Here is a 23,997-nt window from a genome sequence, read left to right on the forward strand (position 1 = left end):
ATGTATTGGGTGCATGCCAGGGAGGGCTGCCCTGCTACTATTCACCATGCAGGTACAATGCTTGGGAACAGCCTAAGCGAACAGAGATACACGTCTCCCATGCAGGCCCGGCTCCAGGATTTGGGATCTTGGAGGGCCGTGGAGAAGCAAGGGTGGGCCATAAAGATGAGTGGGGTTGTGCATAGTCTGCCAGCTATCTCAGAGCTCGGTCTGGGCATGCTGGATGGTCTTGTGCGCGTGTGAGCGCCATACCACACATGCTGCAGGGTTCTGGCTACTAGTTTTAAGTGTGTATTTCTCAAATGTTTAAATCGATGGGCTTGATCGCTTATGCTCTCTCCAACTCACCCTCCTCTCTCTTTGTCTCACCCTCCTCTTTCCTGACTTCACCCCGTTTCTTTTCACTTCATCCTGCTGCCTTGCTCACCTCACCCTGTATTTCCACCACCTCATTTTCTTTTCCCCTCACCTCATCCTACTCTCTCTCCATCTTATCCCCTTGTTTGCCTGCTGTGCCCTTCTTTTTCTCCACTTCACCCTTCAATTCATCTCACCTCAACCTCATCTCTTTCTGCCTTATCCTACTTTACCCTCGCCTGACCTCGCCATCCTCTCACTGTGCATCAACTTTCTCTCACTCCACTTCACCTTTCTATTTCCACCCACCCTTCTCTGTCCCCTCACTCGTCTCTCTCCACCTCACCATTCTCTCTCTTTTCCTTACCCTCCCCTGTGTTCTTTAGCCTCCTCTCATTCTTGCTGTCCTTCTTACTCGCCCTCACCATCCTCCTTTTTTACATTTTACTCCCACCTGCATCAGTCTTCTCCCTATTACCCTCCCATCTCTCTGCTTCACCTTCTCGTCTCTTCACCCACCCTACTCTTTCTCCACCTCACCTGGACCCTCCGCCTCATCCTCTTCAGTCAGCTTCACCTTCACTGCTGCTGCCTATGAGTAATTCTTTTGTACATGTAAAGGAGTGAGGGGAGTGCATTTGCATGGATGGGTGAATGAGTGTGTGTAATCGGTCCTGGCATTTCCATCTCTGGATCTGTTCTTCTCTGGTAGCTCTCCACACTCTAAACAGGTGGCAGCTCTAAGCCCTGAATATATAGCACGTATTCCTGAGCACACAAGTTCTACATGGACCTGGGGTTATGGGCATTTTCACTAAATAAGCGAAGTAATAATTCGAAGCACAATCAAAGGTGGCAACCTGAGCAACAAAACCAAACCAGACACCAAAATGTGGATCTATTTCTTCCCTTATCTGTCCACTGCACCAAGAGTACATCTTCCAAGGTTGATGACTGGACTTGTAATTTGATGGCTAGTTTCTCAAGCACTATTATGTTGTCAGCCTTTTGAGCAGAAGTTATCATAAGGAGTACGAAAAGGACACGTACCGCTCATGTCAATTCCTCAAAATTGAACTGCCTCTCCTAAGTAGTGACTAGCACGCTTCCTCTGCTTTTCCATTCTCCTTTCTCCCACTAGTCTCTCCCATCCCCATCACCCTCTCTTTACTCATCACCCTCCCTATTCATCTATCTCTCCTCCCTCTTGTTCTATTACTATCCTTCAAGCCCTTCACACTCCTTCTCTGATCCCTCTCCCTCGAAGTATCATTTGATCATAACTCTCTTATGTGACCACGGGGCATATGTATGAAAGCAAAAATTAGTCGCAAACGCTGCGATTCGCAAAAAACAGCGTTTGCGACTGATTTTTCGCTATTTCATATGTATGACACACTTCCAAACTGAAAAATAGGAAATCGCTAAATTAGCGATTTCTTAGGCTGCGAAACAAGAAAACTGCGAATTTCCTTGCGAATACCTAATTTGCGATTCCTTAGCGTTGCGAATATCGCTAACAAGAAATCGCTAGCTAAGAAATCGCAAACACATGTATGAAAAAATCGCAAATTGCGATTTCACGAAATTCGCTAATTAAGAAATCGCTATTAACACCAATTGCTTGCAGGTGGTAAACTGGTGCAAGGTACAAAAACCAGCCCACAATGCAACAAACACACCCACAATGGCTGCAATGTACGTGATAGCCAGGAGGCTGCGTATTCGGGCCCTTGCACACAGGAGAATGAGACAGGAACGTATCTTCAGGCTGCGCATCACCCTGTTACAGAACACTGAAGAGGAGATCTATGACAAGTACAGACTGCACCCACAGACCATAATGGACCTGATTGAGGAGCTGAAACCCCACTTGGAGCACCCTACTCGCAGGACACAAACAATTCCCACACATGTGCAGGTCCTGTGCTCCCAGCACCTCCTGGCGTCAGGGAGTTTTCAACGGGTCATAGCGGAGGTTGGTGGGGTGTCACAGAGTGCACTTTCGCGCTTCTTCCATGCCTTCCTAGATGCAATGCTACTGAGGCTCCCACATCACATTTACTTCCCCACCACCCAACAGGCATTACAACAAACGATACTGGACTTCTACCAGATTGCACGTTTCCCCCACGTCATCGGCTGCATTGACGGGACCCATGTGGCCATCACACCCCCAGCAGAAACTGAATATGTCTACAGGAATCGGAAATGCTACCATTCCCTCAACATACAGATTGTGTGCAACGCTAAGTATCATATCACCGACATCGTAGCCAAATACCCCGGCAGTACACATGACTCCTTCATCTTCCGACACAGTGGAATACACAGACGTCTGAGTGCTGGAGAGTTTGGGGAGGGGTACCTGCTCGGTAAATACATTGCACACATCAATACATCCACTACATCAGTTGAGGGGGGGGACATTGACTCACCTATTGTGTTTTTTTCCATGCAGGTGACAGTGCCTATGCAGTGCGCGACTTCATCCTGACCCCATACCTGGATCCTGCAAATGCAAGTGAGAGGAGCTACAACAGGGCACACAGATCTACACGCTGTGTCATTGAGCGAACCTTCGGAATCCTGAAGAGCCGCTTCCGGTGCCTGCATAAGAGTGGAGGCGCACTGCAATACAGCCCTGAGACCTGCTGTAAAATCATGGCAAGCTGTGCAATGCTACATAACATGGCAATGAGGAAAGGCACCACAATTGATGTGACCGATACAGACACATCGGATGACAAGCGCCCTGCTCCCCCTGCCAGACCAGCACCAGGAGTTGGGGCAGCTGCTGGACGCCAGAGACGGACTGAGATCACACAAAACTACTTTTAGGTGAGTATTGAGGAAATGAGACTACAAAGCCTGATGATGTGTCAAGTGTTTAATCACACTTAACATGAAAGAAATTGTAATTGTCCCCAGCACATGTTGTACACACAGTGCAGAGAAGGCACAAGAAATAGGGCAAACAGCCTTTTGCGGGTTAATGCACCCGTGTTGCAGTCAGTGTCCCCGCAGATGATCACCTCCGTCGGTGCCGTCCAGGGTGGTTGACCCCCATGGTGCGCCCTTGGCCTGCTACCTGTCTGCCACTGCGGCGTCTTTCACCTGGCAAGGTTGGAGTGATGCTGCTGCGACTCGATGTGTCCTCACTCTCAGCAGAGGCCATTAGTGCGCTGCCACCTGCATTGGCTGTCTGCAGCTGTTCCACAGCAGTGGTCACCTGCGCCAGCCCTCGCGCTATGTCCTGGCAGCAATGTGCCATGTCCACCTGCATGGTTACGCTTCTGCGTGTGAGTGCGCTGGTGGTGGTGCAGAGGCGGTTGACTGCCTTGGTATAATTGTGTAGCCGTGCATTGGCACGTCGTCCAGCCCTGTCATTGGCAGCTTGGGTGTCCCTCAAAGTGGCACAGAGCTCTCGTATTGCCGCTACCATGTTGCGATTGTCCTGATGTAGGCGGCCTAGCTGGCGATTCATTGACCGCATTGCCTTGCTTTGCAGGCGCTGTTCCTGCAACATGCACTGTTCCAAGCCGGAGAACACGGTGCCTTCTCCTTCTGTTGCAGTGCTGCTCCTGGGCCTTGACCTGGAAATGGCCTGTTCCCTTTGCCTTGGTGTTGGTGCGTCATGACGGGGCATGTCTGTCACACCCTGACTCCCCTCTCTCCTGTCGGTGTCATCGCCTGTTGCTGGGACTTCATCCTCAAATGGAGGCAGTGGGGGCACATGTGCGCGCTTCCTGCGCTGAATTGGCTGCTGCTCTGTCTCATCGCTGGAGTCCGCAGGGTCTGCAGGCTCCTCTCCCTCAGCGCTGTCTTCTTGTGGCATGGCGTGTGCTGTGGATGTAAAGGGGACTATATGAGTTTGTGTTACTGTCTGCATGTGGCACTCAATAAAGTTACAAATCTTTGACGGCTAACCTCTGACACATTTCTATTCAATGATCCCCAAAACACATATGTTGCATTTACTTGTGATGGTGTCATGGACACACAGTCAGACACAGTACTACGAGTACCATGATGCATTGCTGGGTGTGCTGTAAGACCTGGGCTGGATTGGCATGTTGGGAGTTAACTATGCGCATTTGGGGGAGTGTGCAAGGGATGGGGAGGAGTGCAGGGTGATTTGGCATGCATCTTACCTTGTCTGCTGGATGAGGGGTCGGAGCTGTCGATTGCAGCCACACCACCAACGCTCTCAGGCAGGAGGGTTGACTCCACGAGCTCCTCATGGGGGGTTGGCTGCTCTGCAGTGGATGGTCCTCCTCCAGTCTGAGTGGCATCCTTGAGTCTGGCTGCCACCCTCTCCTTGGACCTCTGGCGCATATCATACCACCGCTTGCGCAGCTCCTCGATGGTGCGTGTGGTGACTCCAACAGCATTCACCTTGCTCTGTATTTCCAGCCAGATTTTCCTCTTCCTGGCCTCTGGGACTTTGAGTGCCTTCTTCCCAAACAGGAGCTCATGGCTGCAGACCATCTCCTCAATGAGGACCTCCTGCTCCTTTTCTGAAAACTTGTGTTTTCTCTTTCTTTTTTCTGCATCTTTGCCCTGCTGGTTTTGTTTGGGATCCATTGCTGGTTGCTGTCTCCAGGAAAGCCTCCTCACACTCCACAAGCAGCCTCTGGGTGTGGCTCAGGTGAGCAGGTGCAGGCAATCACTACAGTTTCCTGTTTGTGATGTCATCAGCCTGCACCAGGCTTGCAGATTCCCGTTTTTGCGATTTCTTATTTAGCGAATTTCGCTATTAAGAAATCGCAATACGGGATTCTGCGAATTATTTGCGATTTTTAAGGAATCGCAAATGATTAGCGATTTATTTTATACATCCCGTTTAGCGAATCTGATTTTGCGAATCGCAAAATCTCGCAAATTGAGATTCGCTAAAGGGGAGTTTGATACATATGCCCCCACATTCCTTTCTCATCCTCCCCATTCTTCACAAGCGTCATCCTCCACTTTCACCTTTCTGTATTTCTCTCTCTCTGCTCACCTCTTATCGCTCCCAACTCATACATGCTTACCCATCCCCCATGCACAGCACTCATTTTGCTCGTCAGTACCCTGCTCCATCCATCCTACTTCCTAAGATGTTTTTAATCCCCCTTCCTCCACCTCTCACACTCCTTCATCTACTCTACTCATGTCGTTCATCATCTCCTACTCCACACTAATCAACCCTCTGTCATATATGTCTTCACTTCCCTAATAATCACTTCTTTACTTTTGTTTTATTCACCTGTTTCCTCAACCTTCTTTTCTCTTATCCCTCCTTTTTTTCCTACTAATCTTTTCTATTGTTACGCTCCCCTCTAATCAGCCTCCATCTCTCATTGCTTACTGCAAACAAGTCCATAGTAGTGTCAGGGCGATTCCAAAATGGCAAAAGTCTTCAGCCACATTACACTTGGGCTCTGATAGCTGAGGATGATTAGGGCAGTGTGCTATGGAAATGACTAGTGTCCTCCCACATCTAACACTAAAATTCAGTTTGAAACCTGCCCTGGACTCACAACAAACAAGCATTTGCAATGCAATAGGTCTCGCATTTACACAAGTTGAAGCTATTGGCATTGTAAATGACAATGCCTTTTATTTATGTTTTAAAAACTTAAACAAAAATAAGAGGCATTGTTATTTGCAATGTCAATAGCTCAAACTTGCACAAATGCGAGACCTATTGCATTGCAAATGCTTGTTACCTCTTGTGGCATGGGATCCTACGATGAGCATTTTCATGTAACAGGAAAGAAAAATGTTGATTTGTAGGAATATTTTACTGATTCTTTTCAAATAGATTTTCTTCCACCGAAGGAAGAAAACAAAGACGGCATTGGTTTGTATGCATTTGCACTAGACACCTTCTTTGGCACTTACACTGCTATGGGTTCTGACATTAACAAGTCAAGAGGTCAGCAGAAATCAGAAGCACTTGAAATCTGATGATTGCTGTTAGACCTGACTTTTTCATCAGGTTTATCCCTAGACTTTTTGCTTTTTGGCCTTATGTTTCTGTTTGCTTCTGACCTATTTCTGTTGGTTTTATGACTGTGCACTTTATCACCGCTGATTAGTGCTAAAGTGCATATGCTCTCTCTGTAAATTGTTATTATGGATTGGCGTTTCCCTGATTGGGTTATTTGGTTAACTACTAAGTCCCTTGAACAGTGTAGCGTGTGTGCCTGGGGCCTGTAAACTAAATGCTGCTAGTGGGCTTGCAGCACTGATTGTGCCACCCACACCAGCGGCTTTGCAACATGGTCTCAGGGCTGTCACTGCAGTCCCTATGTGCAGTCTAGTACTGCCATGTCGACCTGGCAAGTGCACCCACCTGCCAGGCCCTAACCTTCCCTTTGCTTACATGTGAGTCTTCCCAAGGTACTCCAGTGGTCAGAGTGCAGTGTATGTGAAAGGTAGGACATGTCCTGATAGGATAGAATGGGGAGTTTGCTCATAACATCTTATGAGCATTTCTGCCCATAGGAACAAGATAGAAAAATAAAGTTTGATATGCCTGAACTCAGAATGTTAAGATGCATCTTTTAGTGAGGGGGATGTTTACATTCTAGGTTTTAAAATGCCACTTTTAGCAAGTAAGTGTTTTCTTGCCTAACTATCCTGTGTGCCTCTGTTAGGTTGTGTATTGACTGTCTGGCTTTCGAGGGGCAGGGACTGGGATGTGCATTCTGTTCAGACAGCCTCTTGGGGGGGTTAGGTGTGTCATACCTTTCCAGGGGGACTCAGGACTGGGCTGAATACACCTGGGCTGCAATCAGAGTAGGGGGAGGCGGTTTCTTTCACACCTGAATGGGCCTGGTCTGCCAAGGACAATGCTGTCTCCACCTCCTGCCGGGAAGCTGCACCAGTGAGGACAGATCTGGTTTTGACCGGGCACAGACACTCTCTGCCTCCAGAGAACAAATGAATTTGTGCAATAAAAAGTGGGGCCCAGACCCCTGAACTTTAGATTACTGCTGAACTAAGGAATCTGCCAGGAAGAAGAACTGGGAAAGCTGGAAGAGGAGTACTGCCCCTGTGCTGTGTGCTGTAGGGGTTGGCCTGCAGGGTTGCTTCAGTCTTTGACAGGCAAAGGACTGGACTGTGCTTTCATCATCCTGCTGTTAGAGTTTTCTCCAAGAGCTTGAAGTAGAGCTTGCCTCCTGCTGGAAGTCTCAGGGATAGAAAATACTTTAAGGAACATTTTGGGAATCAAGAGGAACCTTTGCCAAGGAGAAGAGCTAGAGAAATTGAGGAGAAGTACTGCCCCTTTGCTGTGTGCTTTCGTGGGTGCCTGCAGTGGCTGTTTCTGCCAAGGAAAGGAGAAAGGACTTTGCTGTGTCCTGTGTCACCTGGTTGAAAGAAGAGCTTGCCTCCTGTTCTGAAGTCTCAGGGACACAAAGACTTCACCACCAGCTCCCTTGAACTTCCTTGCTGGGAGTTCTGATCAGGTAAGAGGTGCCTGCTGCTGTTTTGGACCTCTGGAGGCTGTTTGCCGCTGGGAGCTGGAAAAGTACTGCAACTTCCACAAGCGCGACGCATCCGCACCTTTTTCCGACACATCGCCGATGAAACCGTGGCCGCGCCTGTCGCGGCTCGAGAAATCGCTGCACGCAGAGATCATCACACCGATCCCAATGCAGGCCCTGCTGCGCAGCTGCAAGAACCAACGCATCGTGGGACCGTGGCTGGGGAGAGCCATGCAGTGTCATCGCGGCTGCATTGAGAACCAACGCATCCCCAATCCTCACGCATCGCATCTGGGTGCCATGCCGGCAAGAACACTGGGGTTGCAGTAAGAAACCAACGCATCACCTCCCCGCACAGTAAGAAACCGATGCATCACCTCACCCTCAGTAACCACCGGACGCATCACCGCCCCTGCGTGGCAGTAAGGCACTGACGCGTCACCTCCCCTGCGACAGTTTTTGTTTGTGTGTGTGACACATCCAAGGTACTTTGTGTTGAAAAGTGTCATATCTGCAATTTGCTTTGAACAGAACTATTTTTACCATTTAAAAGTCATATCTTTATTTATATATTTATATATTGTGGATTTTTGTCGTTTTGGTCTTGTTTGGTTTAGATAAAGATTACTTCTTTTTCTAAACTGGTGTGGTGTCCATTTGTAGTATTTTCACTGTATTACTGTAGGTGTTCACAAATGCTTTACACACTACCTCTGAGATAAGCCCGTCTGCTCATGCCAAGCTACCAAGGGGGTGAGCAGGGGTTATTTTAGAAGTGTAGCCCCCTTACCCTGACTAGGAAGAGGGGTCCCTAACTTAGACAACGGTGCAAACCATTGCCAACCAGAGACTCCCATTTCTAACATTTACTTATTAGATGACAGCTGACAGCTACTTAGCCTTAGGGTGATGCCTACCAAAAAGAGGGAAACCCCCCAAGAGGGTGTTTGAATCTTGCTTATGGATGCTAACTCTGCTAAGATATGTCTTTGCCAACTGCCACATAACAGTTGATTTACTTTGTGACCTTCTCTAGTGGGCACACACCTGTGCCTTTGTAAATACATTATCGCCCTTCTTTGTACCAGTAGGAAAGACAGATTGAAGATTTCTGGAAGGCAACACCCAGCAGCAACTCTTGAAGCCTGGATAGATGGGTAGACAACTAACCTAGAAGGGAAGATGAATGGAATTTTGCAAGCACACCCAAAAATGTGCATTAGAAAAGATGCCCACTAGAATTTCTGCATTTTTCTACACAAGATAGAGCTGGAGTTATTAATCAGTGATAGAAATTAATATATTGAAGCAGGCCATTATGAAAAGATAACAAAGGGAAGGGTGATCAGTCTTAAAAGGGCTACATATACGGTGATATTCACAGTATGCAGTTGATTTTACACTGAGAAAAACATTATGCAGGATGGTAAGAGAAACCTATATACTGTGATAATACCGCTGCGGCTTAACAAGATTCTAAATACATTGTAGTGGTTACAGACACATATTGTTAGATGTAATGCAAAAATAATGATCTTACCATCATATTTTGCAATATCCTCACTTGTATTTTCCTTCATTGCTTGGGAAAGCACCCATCTGTAAATACATTTAATTTATTGTGGATTATTTTCAGCGGAACACAGCTATCTCAACTTAAAAAAAACATCTTAAACAACAATACAAAAGATGTTCACCACAAATTGTGGAATATTTATGAAAAGAAGCGAGGGCAGGGAATTTATTGCTATGGGCTGTCCGGAATTACCTAATTCTTGTCAGCACCTACAAATATTTAACCATATCGCTGCTATACGAAACATTAGCTCCATCCTATTGAATTTACAATTGGAATACTCTATATATACACATTTATTTTAGAATAAATCCTGATTTAAAATACAGCTTAAACAATGTGTAGCAGCCTTTAAACCAAAATGAATATAAAAAGCTATCTGTACCCTTCATTCTCACCAGAGTGTAAACAGAAAATTCCAACGTCTGCTTTCTGGAGGGCCTCTCTCCTCATCTCCCATTACCGCTGTCTAGGTCTGGCAGCGAGACAGCTTCAGTTTGCATGCTAGCCTCATGTAATCAAAAACATTCTTCACTAAAATACATACACAGAGAAGTTTTGGTTCAGTCCTCTTCATGTATGTATTAGTGGTCCTAATATAATTCTGGGTGCTACTATCATGTTTTAGGGAGAGTTCTGTAAAGTTGATTGAAAGACTGTGCTTTAAACCAATCACTTTGTTTTTGGGGTGAATGAGGTGATGATGTAGGGGGTTTGAAGAGTAGCTAATTATGCACCAACGTATTACCCGATGTTTTTGGCTGTTCCTAGACTCTAGCCATCATATAAACTTCACTGACTATAGGTTCTTAAATTCTGAGGTGAAGAACGTTCTTGTGAACCTTGACGCCACAGATAATGGAAACAATGTTAAAATAGGCAAAAATACCCCTATTTCTTATGGTATAAGAGGGATACATTGCGTGTGAAAAGCAAAGCTCCTCACAGGTATTTGGGGTGAGCCTCAACAGAATTAGACCAATCTAATCTCTGAGAACCTGGAGCTGTTTCCTGTGGTCTCCAATACACTGCAGGCACAGGTGACCCTTAGCTTTGAACCCCCAAACCCTCAAAGTAACAGTAGAAGCCGAATCTATCTCATCATCTCGCATTCGTTTACCCCGCAGGGAATCACAACGCGGTCGTTACAACGACCGCGTTGTGACTCCGCATACCATTACTCCGCAAGTCGGAACAACGACTTGCGGAGGGGGGCGCTGGATGTTGGAATAGTATAATTTACTATTCCAACTCCAGTCTGTGCGGACACTAGGGAAGGCGTTGGATTTTAAATCCAACACCTTCCCACCCCCTCTGCAAGTCGTTGTTCCGACGTGTGGAGTAATGGTATGCGGAATCACAACACGGTCGTTGTAACGACCGCGTTGTGATTCCCTGCGGGGACAAAGTTTCGTGATAAACGTTTACCGTAGAAGCCAGTGGCGTAACAAAACTTGAGGGCCCCCCCCCTGCAAGGTAAATGGAGGGGCACCCTCATAGCTCAATCAGGAGCTCTTAGGACAGAGTACTGTGTGGAGGGGGTCCCCTGGAGCTTGGGGCCCCCCCCCGCAGCGCGGGGGATGCGGGGGCCTGTGTTACGCCCCTGGTAGAAGCCTAGACAAACTGCACAAGTGTGATGGGGTGTGTGTCTTATCACGAAAGCACACTTTAGAATTTTTGGGAAGTTTGCATCCCCGGGTCCTGGGCGTTCATTTAGTAAGACATGAGTTACTGGTTCCCTATGAGTATTTGGCAGACACGGCAGTGGCCAAGGAAACAACTGAAGTTTACCAGTCATGCAATTTCTGCTGCTGATAGCCCCTGCAAGGACTAATTAACTGCCCAAGAGAGCCATAAGTGGGGTCCCAATTGAGTATCAAGTGTCATAGAGTCCCTTCTTTGTTGGGTAAGGTTGAGGGAAAACCAGATGCGCAGTTTTACGAGAGTCACGTTGGGACCTCTGTGATACAGATAATCCAAGTAAATTGCCACGGTTGTCGTATCGTAGGTTCATTAATTCTCATTCTGCTTGGGTCCCCTCGTGATAGGAAGAAAATCCAATGAAAAGGAATCAAGGGTGCCTTCATGATGTATAGATATAATGAGTCAGCTGCAAAGATGCTCTGCAGTAGCCAAGCCCATGATACACCATGATGTGTTCACTTTGATCGATTGGATATTCCTATACCTTCACTAAGAAATCTATTGACCGAAATCCAGTTGGGATGGTTGGCCTAGTGGCTGATTTGCAGATAAGGGATCATCTTCAAACTGCCAGTATTCCTTTCTGAAGAACACTGGGTTGATGGTTATCCACCTATTGTTGGGTTCTCCCTTTGCAAGGATAAATAAGATGGCATAGGTAATTTCCTTTGCTATGCAACAAGCAGTTTTGAACAATAGTGAATGCTCTGCTGATTCTGTTTCTATATCTTGGTCAAGCAGTAGCATGATTGATGGCAAAACACACAATCAAGGCATGGAAGTAGAAGGCCGCAACTGAAGGTGCGTTTGATTCAGCTATGTTCACAGTAGGGGCTGATGGGGTTTGTGTAACAAAATAAGTATTTCATCTTGAGACAGGTAAATGTATTTGCACCGTTGCTTTTTTTATCTGGAATGTTTAGTCATTTCACTAAGGGAGTTAATTTGTTAACAGTGGTTTCGTCACTTTTATAAAGCTTTAACACAATTGTTTTGTTTTTATGAATTTGTATAGTCTGCAGTTTTTGTGTGATGTGCTGTAAAACAAATAACGATTTAATGAGAAACCATATGCATTTGTGTTGTTTATACCAAATCTATACATCAATGAACTACAAAGGCAATTTATGCTCTAGTCTGCACTGTTTGTATAGGAAAATTGGAGTTTTAGTCCTTTAGTGCCTTGTACAAGTTCCAAATCGAATCAGTAACTCAGATTGTTTACCGATGTGTTGCGGACACTTACCCATTCATTGTTCCATCATCAAATGTTTCAGAAAAAAATACTTCACCAATGGGCTGCGGCATTTGATCTGGCACCTAGAAATAATTGAAAATACAAATTACTTCACTTGACATAGTTCACATGGTTCTCAGAAGAAAAAAAAAGTGCACAGGCTTGTGATATGGCTGTGTTCTCGAAAGCTCTATGACCTTAAAAGGAACTAGTTGCCTCTTTCTGGAACTTTGGGATGTTTTGGATACATCAAGCTAATTTATCAACTTAGGCAAATGCCATGTATGTCCTTAAGCCCACAACATGGACGTCAACACTTACAGCCATATTGCCCTTCTCCTTTCTTAACTGAGCCCTTCTAGGGAGGACAAATGTATATTGGAAAACAGGGGAGGTACTAAATGCATAAGAGAGACTCACTGAGATGGAATATGAGTAACAGGTACACTGAGGAAAAGGGAAGGGAGAGGCATTACCAGGAAAACAAATGAGACACGATGAGCAAAAAGAGAAAGGTCACACTTTGGGATGAAAAATGGAGAAGCACATTTAATGGGGGCAGGAGAGAGCTGACTGAGAAATAGTATAGCACAAGATACACTAGGGCCGCAGTAAAGGGAGTGGTGTGCCTATGAGACAACAAAGTCTAAAGAAGGAAAGGAAGCGGTAGGATAATGGAGAAGAAGAGAAAGAGCCACACCTGGTAAGAGGATGAGGCAGTGAACAGAAGGCAGCACAAGGGAGAACTGAAACAGAGAAGAGACATGCAGGGCACAGGATGGAGAATGCACACTGGGATGAGAGAGGAGAAGGGCGTACAGTGGAAAGGATACCCTTATGATCTGAAACTCCTTGATAGTCAACATTAAATTTTCTACCACTCTGAGGGAATTCAAATGTGAACAGAAGAACCACCTTCTATCCCTTCACCAATAACACCTGAATACGCTTCAACTTTGGCTTGAACACACATTAGTTTTTATCCTACCACAGAGTCTGTTCCATTCAATCCTAGTTGATACCCGTGTCCCCCTACATGTATATTACATATGACCTCACTCAATACTTACACCAGCTTTACACATATGTGCTCGCTGATGTCAACAGGACCGAAATTCCCTGTAATGTGTACCTCCCTTATATAAACTGTTTACCTACATTACTGTCATAATGGCTAATCCATAGCTATTTAAATTTTTTTAAATGCCTTGCTCTTGTTATATTCTGCTTGCCTGATTATTTGACTCCTGTAGTAAAGCACTCTGCCAGCTCAATGTGGTTTAGAAAGAGTTTCATTAAAACAAACTAAGTATATTTAAATTGGCTCTAGATGGCCCTGTCATTCCCCCAATCTCTTCTTAACTTCGGAAGGCATGTTGGAAGGTGAGCATTTCTTCTTAAGAGACTCTAATACTTCATCACCTGCAAAAAGATGCTTCTGAATTGCTCAATTAAGGACCAGAAGTGGTCAAGGATCCGATTTTAGGAAAATGTCTACCCTGGTAACAATTTTTAAATAAATCCAGATGCTAAATTAAGAAATCGACCTTCGTCAAGCACCTTGAATGCTTGACTGCGCAGCATTCTTACCTCAAAAACAATGGGAAACAGAGGTGGTCATTTGACCTGCTTTTCCATACCCATAATTTTAGATCCTGTGACAGGAGCATCTGAGAGCTACTCAGAACTTCAAGTAGACAGAAAATCCCCAAGGTTCTCACGCTAACCTCCCAGGAGAACCAAATTCTCAGAGGGAGATCACGTTAAGCTTTTATGTAACAGGTACAGTAATTATTCTAGACAGTCACAAATGTCTGGTCAATTTCAACGAGTGCTTCCACAAACTTTGTAACTGCAAACTAAAATTGACAGGAGTGTAACAAAAAATGGCGTAAGCAGAAGTAGCAGACCTTTTGCTCTCAGCTCTCATCTTGCATATCTACACTACTCACCAACAGTCATCTGGGTGTAATGGATATGGTGATATCACATATTGCCGGCCGCACGATTGTGCTATTTAATCTATGTCCAATTTTGAAATTCAGTTGACATTCAAAGTAATTCAGGCTCATTTCTATGTCCCAACTCATCCACTCCCATCCTAAGTTCCTTGAAGTAGAATCTGTGGCCAGATGTAGCCACAAAAATTTGACCCTGCACAATTTCATGTGAAACAAAAGTCTGAATCTTTCAAGATCAGCCTAATACATGCTTACTCAGCAGACAAACGCTCTCTAGGAACTTATAATTTGGAACAGGAGGAGTGGCCTGCTCTCCTAGGGGACAGAGGTCCTAACTAAATGTATGGCTTTCTTCCTACCATTTTTAAATTCCTTACAAAGAATGGACTTCACATCAGAGGCAATGGTTTAGCACGAGCCACGATGAATTACTAGTATGTACTATGGTCTTGGACTCAACCTATAATTCTTTCAAGCACATAGTGTAGAACTCATCATGCTCAAATCTTCATTTATCATAAACCAGGATCTGTCATTCGTAACCTAGAATCCTGTTCTTAATTAATTTCAACCTGTGCGTAGATTTTCCAGGAAAAAAATGGCTGCAAAAACCCTTTAAAATCGAAATTCATGGAAAATATTTCAACTGATCACCTTCCCCACACATTCAGCGGGGGACACACAGCATCGGGTTTTCACTTGAGGCATATGCAGGGCAGACATAATGGTATAACTCTATTCCTGGATGGGCCACAATGTAATCTCATTCATGTATGAAAGCAGATTATAAGCATGCAAACCAAAACCCATTCACTTGCCCTGACCAAACCTACACAGCTAGCGAAGGAATGCCTCCCCACCCAGGTTCAGCTAAGTCTTCCCCTCTTTTGGCATTCCAAAACCAACACTGACACATATGCTTTTGTGGAATGTCTCCTTCATAAACTTTCTAGAACCTATGAAGTTGTGGCTCCAATACAAAGCAAACACATTGGAATAGGTGAGAAGGCCATCACTAGGTGGGCAAAGGAAGAGCTGCCTGATATGAAAAGATTTGGTAATGACACTGGAATGACACTTAATAAATCTTAAGTCTCAGGTGACAAGTAATTATGTCCATATGAAGAATACCTTAGAACACCAAGAAGGCCTCAAGAAACGCCACTTTGTAGACAGAATCAATGTAGACCCAAATCAGACAACTGCTTTTCTGGAGTATTATAGGAAATAACAAATCCTGAGGATTTTAAAAACGCCCAAGTGATTTCGAAGCAACATTGTGAAAACCTGCTATCCCTTATCGAGAATAAGATCCGGGAGAGAAAGATAGAGATTGGGCCTGGACTAGGGAATTGCATGCTGGATCCAGAATTGACAGCTCCAAAATCACCTTTTTAGAGATTCTGGGATGGTTTCTCAAACATGTTCTCCTATTTGGAACAGGAAGAAAAGGCACATGGAAGCACATTTGGTTTTAGTTGAAGTGGGAGAACATCTACTAAGACTTGAGATCATGAGGGACAGTATTTCAACCCACCAACCACCTCCTTCCCCTGGGACACTGCTTCACCTGATCCCTTAGGAGAAATACAAAAAATGCACAGCTGTACATTTATATGGTTGCTATACAGTTTTTGTTCATTATTAGAAAGAAGAGTTTGGTTATATCTCTCACAGTTTTATCCCCATTACCTGCAAAACGGTGTTAGTATCACTTTCCTCTTCAGCATCTTCAGTATGGTCTGTTTCCACATTATCGTCCTTAATTTCTGCAGCTACTAGAATGAGCAATGAGATACTCAGATACATCCATCTCCACTTAAAATCCATGATCCTTGGCTGCAAAATAAACAAGGATGCTGTCACGCTGTGTATTTAAACAAGCACGTGATTAGGTATACTGACATTGTATTTATCGTTATCATGAGAAGCACAAACCATGTTCAGCAATGGTGTCCAAGACAGTTTGAGGGGGGCCATGACAGATTTCAGGATAACCACATTGAATACATCTGCATACAGCAAATCTAAATGGAACTCATTTACACAAACAGTGGCTGTCCTCAGATCAGGGCTTGATCACCAGCCTGGAGCTACTTTAGGCATCCCTGATGCAGAGCAGGTCACATTTGAAAGATGGTAAAACACATTGAATGGATATTGCAGAGGACATAAACAATTTGCTTACTCGCATAGTTAAACATTTGACAAAAACATGTGCAACAATATATCTTACTGTAAATTGGAATATCCATGACTGCAAGAAGATTACATTTGAAAGATCAATTTTCTCACTTTCAATAACCACGAGCAGACACCATTTTAATGTCTGAGAAACACATTTATAAAGCTTATTTTCTTCCCTGTTAATTTTATTCTGTGAAACCAACAATGCTATGTTCTCAAAACTGACAATGATAAGCTAATGTAATTTCATGTGTAGTATATTTTTAAGTGCATTAATGTGCTTTTCTTTTCTAAAGTAAAACACTGACTGGACAATCAGTTAGTACATGGTACTAAAATGTCCTGCAGTATTCTAAGTGCCTAAACCTACGTAACCTCATTGACAAAGTCATGGACTGTTCTGCTTCACTATCCTGAGAGAGTCAAGTGCTTAACAGGGATTCACAGGGCCAGATGTACTCATTTTATTGTGGTCGACACTTCTCATGTTCAGATTCAGAGTGTGCAACAGCAAAAACGTTTCTGCACATGTACCAAACAGATTTTAGGAATTGGTAAAGTTTTGCTGACTCTAGAAAAATATGCTTCGGACTAGATACTGGATCTCAATTTGGAAGGGGTGTGTTTTGGGCATCCCTTCCAAACTGCAATTCGTATCCATATGTATCAAAGGCTTGTGATCTGAATTTCAGTCAAACCATTGAAAAATTATCAACTTCCAAGTTGGGCTGGTAATGTATGATCAAAAGGGAGGGGGAAGTAGGTAGTGGTCTAAGGCACCACTACCAACTCTCACTGAAACGTTTCAAGAAATCTTTTTTTTTTTTTTATAAAAGCAGCTCAACTGCCCTAAAGGAAATGGGTCTGCTTTAAAAGAACATCCTCGTCAATTCGGCCAATCGGATTGAGTCGCAGTTTGCGACCTACCTATTGGTTATTAGGTAGGTCAGATTATGACTCAGTCCAAAACTTTATTTTGTTAAATGACCTATTAGTACATAGGTCATTTAAAAAATAAGATTCTGGTAGCAAAACCGCTGGTTGTAAATTGCAACCAGAACAATAGTACATCTGGTCCCCTTATCAAGTTTGGGGGTCCAATACTACTCAGAGTACAGGATACCAGTGATAACCAACAAAGTTACTATTGTGGAGAATTGACCAAACCCGTCTTCCTCATTAGCAGAACTTCACTCAGAATTATGGGTTTGAGTAAAGCTTTCAGAAGGACATAGCCTAACTCCAAACATTTTCATTGAAAATGGGCTAAACCAAGAATATATTCTACCACAAGCCCATTTATTTTCACACTATATTTCGACATTTTCCCGAAATGCTAAACTAAAGTGATGACGGTCCAATGTCAGCTACACTGACTATGTGAATACAGTAACTTAAATAGCTTAAGGATTACTCATGGAAAAACGAAAATCATGTGCCTTGGATGAAAAAACCACAATATTTAACTAGTCTAATGAAGATGAAAAAGAATGTTTAAGTTATATGTTACAACTATTTATGAGTTATCATTGACCATAAACTTTCCAGGAAAGTACACCTTATGAAGCTGATAAATAACAGCCACAAGGCCACTGGTACAATAAAACACTTCTCCAAGAGATATGGAGGAGGTACCATCAGTCAATGTATCAGCATACCTACAACAGAGTTAATTCCATTAATATTATATGGGCCATAAATTTTAATCAAACAATTATACATAAACTCGATAAACTGTTTATCAAAACTATTCGCAGTCTATTTAACTTAAGAAAGTCTACTCCCTACTGTTGACTTAGATGAGAAGTAGGTCTTTCTTCACTGTGTGTTCTTAGCAATAGTAATTGTTTAAACTATCTTTTAATTGACTCTCATCCAAAGTGGACACTTTATAAAAAGTAATCCTTAAAGAAGTCAACAATTGAGGCTTTCCAATCATTGATCAAGCAATGACACAGTACAGTGCTAAATGCTATTTGCACTCTCTCTGCAATGGCCAGATACGAGCGAAAAGTCTTAATAAAGAAAACCATTAATGGTGCTAATTTCCTAAATAATATTGATACTTTTTTAAAATACAAGAACTCATTATATTTGCACGATAGCTACAACTTGAAAAGAAAACTGTACCTGGACTGAAATATAGGCCCACATAGCAAAAGAGCATTTTTAAGTTGTAGACTTTTTTATGTTCCTATTCATCAATTTGATGGGTCATGGATTCCTAATGAAAAGAGTCTGAACCTTTGTTGTCTATGTAGGGCAGCGAGGAGATATAGGATATACTCTTGTATTTGTCCTATCGTGTTGGAAGAACACAAGAAATATCTGTGTATGACATTTTGGAAAGGAGGCACTAGAACAATTGGGGAAGCAACACTGATGTGTTTCAAGGGACCCTCTCAAAAATGTATTGGTGGCACTATGAGATTCATAGTTTTGGTGAAGCAAAATTTAAAAGAGACACTGAAAAAATGATAGGTTTTATGAATAGAACGCATTGGTTTACTAGAAATCCCAAGAGCTGCGCACTTTGAATACTCTTTCATTTCTTTCCCTATAGTATTTCAGTTTTAATATTTCTTTCTTTTATCTTGTTGATTTTTCTATGGCTACTATTTGATTGTAACTGGTTTTTATAAGAAACATAAACAATAAAGATTTTACTCACTCAACTCACTGACATAGGATCTCAGTAGCCAGGTCGCATAAGGACAGTTCCTGAAATTGAAAGACAAGAAAGACCTGTTTTCAAACAATAAAGCTCAGACTGAATATAAACAAGGATCAAAAAAGGTCCCAGGACCCAGAGAAAAGATTAAACCATTAGCCGGTGGGGGGTGGGGGCAGAGTTGTAAAAGTAGCTAGGAGATTTGCTTAGTAATATCAATTAATTTATCATGAGAGTCACTACTGTATCCAAAATGGTATTGCCTCAAAACTCTGAAAGCAACACTACTAAAAATAATGCTTCATGATTATTAGGTCTATAAATAAATACTTCGAAAAAGGGACACTTTCCAAAGTGTTTGTTTCCAAAATATTTTGAAGAACGAAATGTGCTAATGGAGGTAAGGGTTAAAAATGCTGAGCAGAGGGGTTAAGGGTATGTGGTTAGTGGTTAGGCGATAAGGGAATAGGGTTGAGGGTATTGGGTTAAGGGTTTGGATTTCGACACAGGGGATGAGATATAGGGGTTATGTGTTATGGAATTCAGGGTTACAGAGTTAGAAGGGATAATAGTGAGGAGTATAGTGTATAGGGGTTAAGAGTATAGGATTGTAGGGATGGGGTGAAAAATTTGGGTTAAAGGGCTAAGGAATTTGGGGTGTCGCGTTTTGGATATAGGAGTTATAGATTACGAGTTAGGGGTATAGAGTAATGGGTGTAGTGTATGGGGTTAAGGGTAGAGGGTTAAGAGTTCATGATGTATAGAATTAAGGGGTATCCTGGTACTGAGTAATGGTTTGGGAAATCAGGCTAAGGGTTTGGGGTATAGTATAAGGTTTATGTGTTGGGGTATAGGGGTTGAGGGTTAAAAAGTACTGAGGAGTATTGGATAATAAGCTTAAGTTAAGGGTGTAGGATTAAGGGTCTATAGCTAAGGATTTATGGTATGGTGTTAAGATTTGGGAGAAAAGGTTTTGGGGTGCAGTGTTAAAGGGCTGGAGTATAGGTTTTAAGGCTATAAGGTTTAAGGATATTGGGGTAACGGTTTAGGGTTAATAAGAAATGATGTAGGGTTAAAGGTTTGGGGTCCAGAGTTAAGCATTATGGGTTTAGAGTATAGCGGTTAGTCAAGTCAGTTAAGGATTAAGGGTACTGATTAACCCCTATGATTACATTTATTTGGTGTTACATTTGGAAATGTGTTTGTGTGTTGGTGAATGTTGCAGTCATGTTCAGACTATCTGTTCGAGAAAGAAAAATAGGAAGTAATGCTTTTTACAGTAAAATTGCACTTAAATCAATGCAGCACATTTAAGATTCGAATTAGTGCACTTCGAGGTGTGAAAAACAAACTGAATCTATTTCTCACTTCAATTATGTGTAATTAAGAAGGTACAACCACACGTAAAAATATATTTCTGGTCACTTAATGTGCCTCTTGCTGCACTTTAAGGTTTCCAACATGCTCGCAACTTATACAAAACGAAGAAGGCACTTACATGATCTTGTTCACAAATGTATTATTTGATTTTTAACACGTGCTAAAAAACTAGATAAATAAAAAGAGATCGTTATCAATGTTGGTTTTATGATGCAATCTTCTATATAGCCCCATCACGCATTGTCGCCAGACAGCAGCACATAAATCTATACATTATCTGCAGTGAAGAAAGGATGCTATCCTTTAAGAAAATTAAAAATATTACAGCTCACTTGTCAGCCAGGGTGAACAACAGAGAAAACTGCAAACCTGTGTGTGTTTTACTGACCTGATCCCATCAGCAAGCAAATTGGCTTTTGTTTATTTCCAGGTCCACGTATCTTACTTCAATTTGTTCAATGTAGTATGCTGCCTGCGGTAATTAATGTTCCTATATTTACGTTCTGCGATTGTCCTTAGCAATTCTAGTTTATGCCTCGCTAATTGCTGTTGTTCTCAAATAAGCTACACCAGTGGGTATCAACCGCGCCTCTGGAGACCCGGAACTAGTTGTAGGAGCCTGCAGCCTTCCAGCAAACCCGTCCCTGCTCCCTGGCCCGCGTGCTGCTTTTCTGAGAGAAGAATTTATCTTTACAACCACCGGCCATGCATTTTACTATATAGTTTTTAGATTTAAGAGAGAAAATATGTGAATGTTCTACTAATATGCATTATTGCTAAAAAGAAATCTACAATGTATTTAGAATGGAATGCCAAATATTACTTTCTACTCTGGTGATGCAGGTTTAAAGCAAGACAAAGGATATATAGATCCATAGAATCATGCAACACTGTGACCTGCAAGCCAGCAGCATTCTTTGAATACATCGATCCACCTTGTTGTAAGAGGCTCTGTTAATTTCGCTGAGTTTATATGGTGCCGCATCACAAGTGAGGGTATCCTAGCGCTTCGCAGGTGTGTAAGGCTAGCCCTCAGAGGAGGGATTATTCGATGACCCAGGTCTTCAGCTTCTCAAAGAATTCAAGCAGAGGGCAGGAGTCCCTGATGTGGAGTGGGGGGTCGTTCCCTGTGTAGGATAGATGTATGAGCAGGCGCGACTTCTGGATCTGCGTTGGTGGATGCGTGAGATGTGTGCTAGTAAGAGCCAGGCCGAGCGGAGGTGCCTGGAGGGTTGGTGGAAATATATGTGGCTGTTCAGGTAGGGTGAGCCTGAGTTGTAAAGTGCCTTGTATGTATAAGTGAGGATCTTGAATTGTGCATGTTTGTGTAATGGGAGCCAGTGGTGCATCTCCAGATGTGGTGTGATGCGAGTCCACTGCCTAATGTAATAGTAAACTCATTTCACTCACATTTATTCCAAGTGAAACTAGGTAAAAGCATTGCCAGCACCAACAGATTGGGCTTTGGAAAGCGTGCAATGGTTTAGTTTATTTTCTTGCAAATATATGCAGTTGAAATTAAAATATTAAAAAGTAAAAAATAAATAAATGCAAACGATACCATCTAAAGGTAGTGGGCATATGTTTTCTAAGGAAAACAAGCATTGGCATAGCCATCAGGTCTCGTCCATGCAAGAGCTATTATATTTCAGCAATATTGTACACCAGACAGGCTGCTTTTCAGCATGGCTAAAAGGTAGTATGGTAAAGGAAAGTGGTGTGGAGTGGAGTGTCGTAAAGTGGAGTATTATGGAGTGGCACAGGGAGGCGAACAGTAGAGTTGAGCGGTGTGGAGAGAGTGAAGTGGGGTGCAGTGTCATGGAGTAGTGTACAGTGCTGTGGAGTGTGTGAAGGCAGTAGTGTATCAGAGTGGAATAGTGTAGAGATGAGTGGTGCAGAGTGGAGCACAGTGTCAGAGTTGAGCAGTGTCGTAGAATGTAGTGGCATAGAGTGTTGGGGAGTGGTGTACAGCAGAGTGGAGTGGATAAGAGGGTGTGGAGTACAGTGTTGTAGAGTACAGTGGCATACAGTGGAGTAGACTGTCATAGAGTGGAATGGCGTGCAGTGGAGCAGATTGGAGTAGTGTGTCACAGAATAGAGTTGAATAAAGTAGCATGGAGTGGCATGGAGGTAGTTCCATAGAGCCTCTAAGATTGGAGTAGTGTTGTAGAATGGCATAGAGTGGAGTAGCACAGAGTGGAGTAGATTGTCAGTGGAACAGAGTTTAATGTAGAAATTAATCATAGAGTGGACTATCATGGAGTGAAGTGTCGTAGAGTGGAGTGCATCAGAGTGGAGTAGAGTGGCCTAGAGTGAAGTGGGGCATAGTACAGTGGTGCACAGTAAAGTGAACTGGTTTTGAGTAAAGCGGTGTTGAGTGCATTGACGCAGAGTACAGTAACGCAGAGTAGCGTAGAGTGCAGTGGCATAGAGCAGAGTGGTGCAGAGTAGAGTGCAATGGCATAGAGTGGAGTGGCGCAGAGTGAAGTACAGTGGCATGGTGTAGAGTGGCGTAGAGTGGAGTAGAGTGGCGCAGAGTGAAATGGAATAGAGTGGGGTGGCATAGGGTAGAGTGCAGTGACATAGAGTAGAGTGGCGTAGAGTGCTGTGGCATAGATTACAGTGTTGTTGCTTAGTGTTCAGTGTTGCAGAGTACAGTACAGTGGCAAAGAGTACAGGCATGCAGAGTAGAGTGTCAGAGTTCAGGGTTGGAGAGTTTTGCAGAATAGATAGGCACGGATGAGAGTGGTGCAGAGAGCAGTGACGTAGAGTACAATGGTGCAGAGTAGAATAGAGTGGCGTTGAGTGCAGTAGCATAGAGTAGAATGTTGTAGAGTATAGTGGCACACTGTGCAGTGGTGCAAAGTAGTTGGCCAAGCTGCAGTGGCATATGTTGCATTAATTTTGAGTAAAGTGGTGTAGAGTACATTGGCGTAATGTGCAGTGGCATAGAGTGCAGTGGCATAGAATAGACGGTTTCAGAGTATAGTGAAGTGGCGTAGAGTGGAGTGGTGCAGGGTAGAGTGGAATGGTATAGAGTAGTGGTGTAGACTGCATTGGCATAGAGTGTAGTGCTGCAGTGTGGAGTGGTGTAGAGTGCAGTGGCGAATAGTAGAGTGGGGTAGAGTGCACTGGCATAGAGTAGAATGGTGCAGAGTAGAGTGGCGTAGAGTGAAGAGTGCAGTGGTGCACAGTAGATTAGAGTGGCGTGTAGTGCATTGGCATAGAGTACAGAAGAGTGGCAAAGAGTGGTGCATATTAGACTGCAGTGGCATAGAGTAGAGACCCTATCCCAAAGTAAATGGCAACATAGAACAAGCATTGGCCTAGCCAATAGGTCTCGCCTTTGGGACATATACGTTTTTAGCTATGCAGCACATTATCCTGGGTGCTACAGCATCTACTGTTACATCATGTGAAAAGCAACATGCATTGTACTATGCCTA

At 43.4% G+C, this 23,997-nt stretch overlaps 1 protein-coding gene across 2 annotated transcripts in view; it reads right to left on the minus strand.

Moving 5' to 3' along the window:
- CLGN (calmegin) overlaps positions 1–23,997 on the minus strand; it is a 313,514-nt gene that overhangs the window by 186,125 nt on the left and 103,392 nt on the right. Inside the window, exons 2-5 of one of the 2 annotated variants that reach the window (XM_085643231.1) lie at positions 19,172–19,221; positions 16,006–16,152; positions 12,362–12,435; positions 9,376–9,434 (exon numbers count right to left, since the gene is read on the minus strand). In XM_085643231.1, coding sequence (XP_085499357.1) covers positions 9,376–9,434; positions 12,362–12,435; positions 16,006–16,143 — 271 coding nt within the window. In that variant the 5' untranslated portion in view covers positions 16,144–16,152; positions 19,172–19,221. The remainder of the gene's footprint in view (positions 1–9,375; positions 9,435–12,361; positions 12,436–16,005; positions 16,153–19,171; positions 19,222–23,997) is intronic. The other variant, XM_085643230.1, reaches the window with a different exon arrangement.

Source organism: Triturus cristatus, chromosome 2_2 (genome assembly GCF_964204655.1).
Source record: "Triturus cristatus chromosome 2_2, aTriCri1.1, whole genome shotgun sequence".
NCBI lineage: Eukaryota > Metazoa > Chordata > Amphibia > Caudata > Salamandridae > Triturus > Triturus cristatus.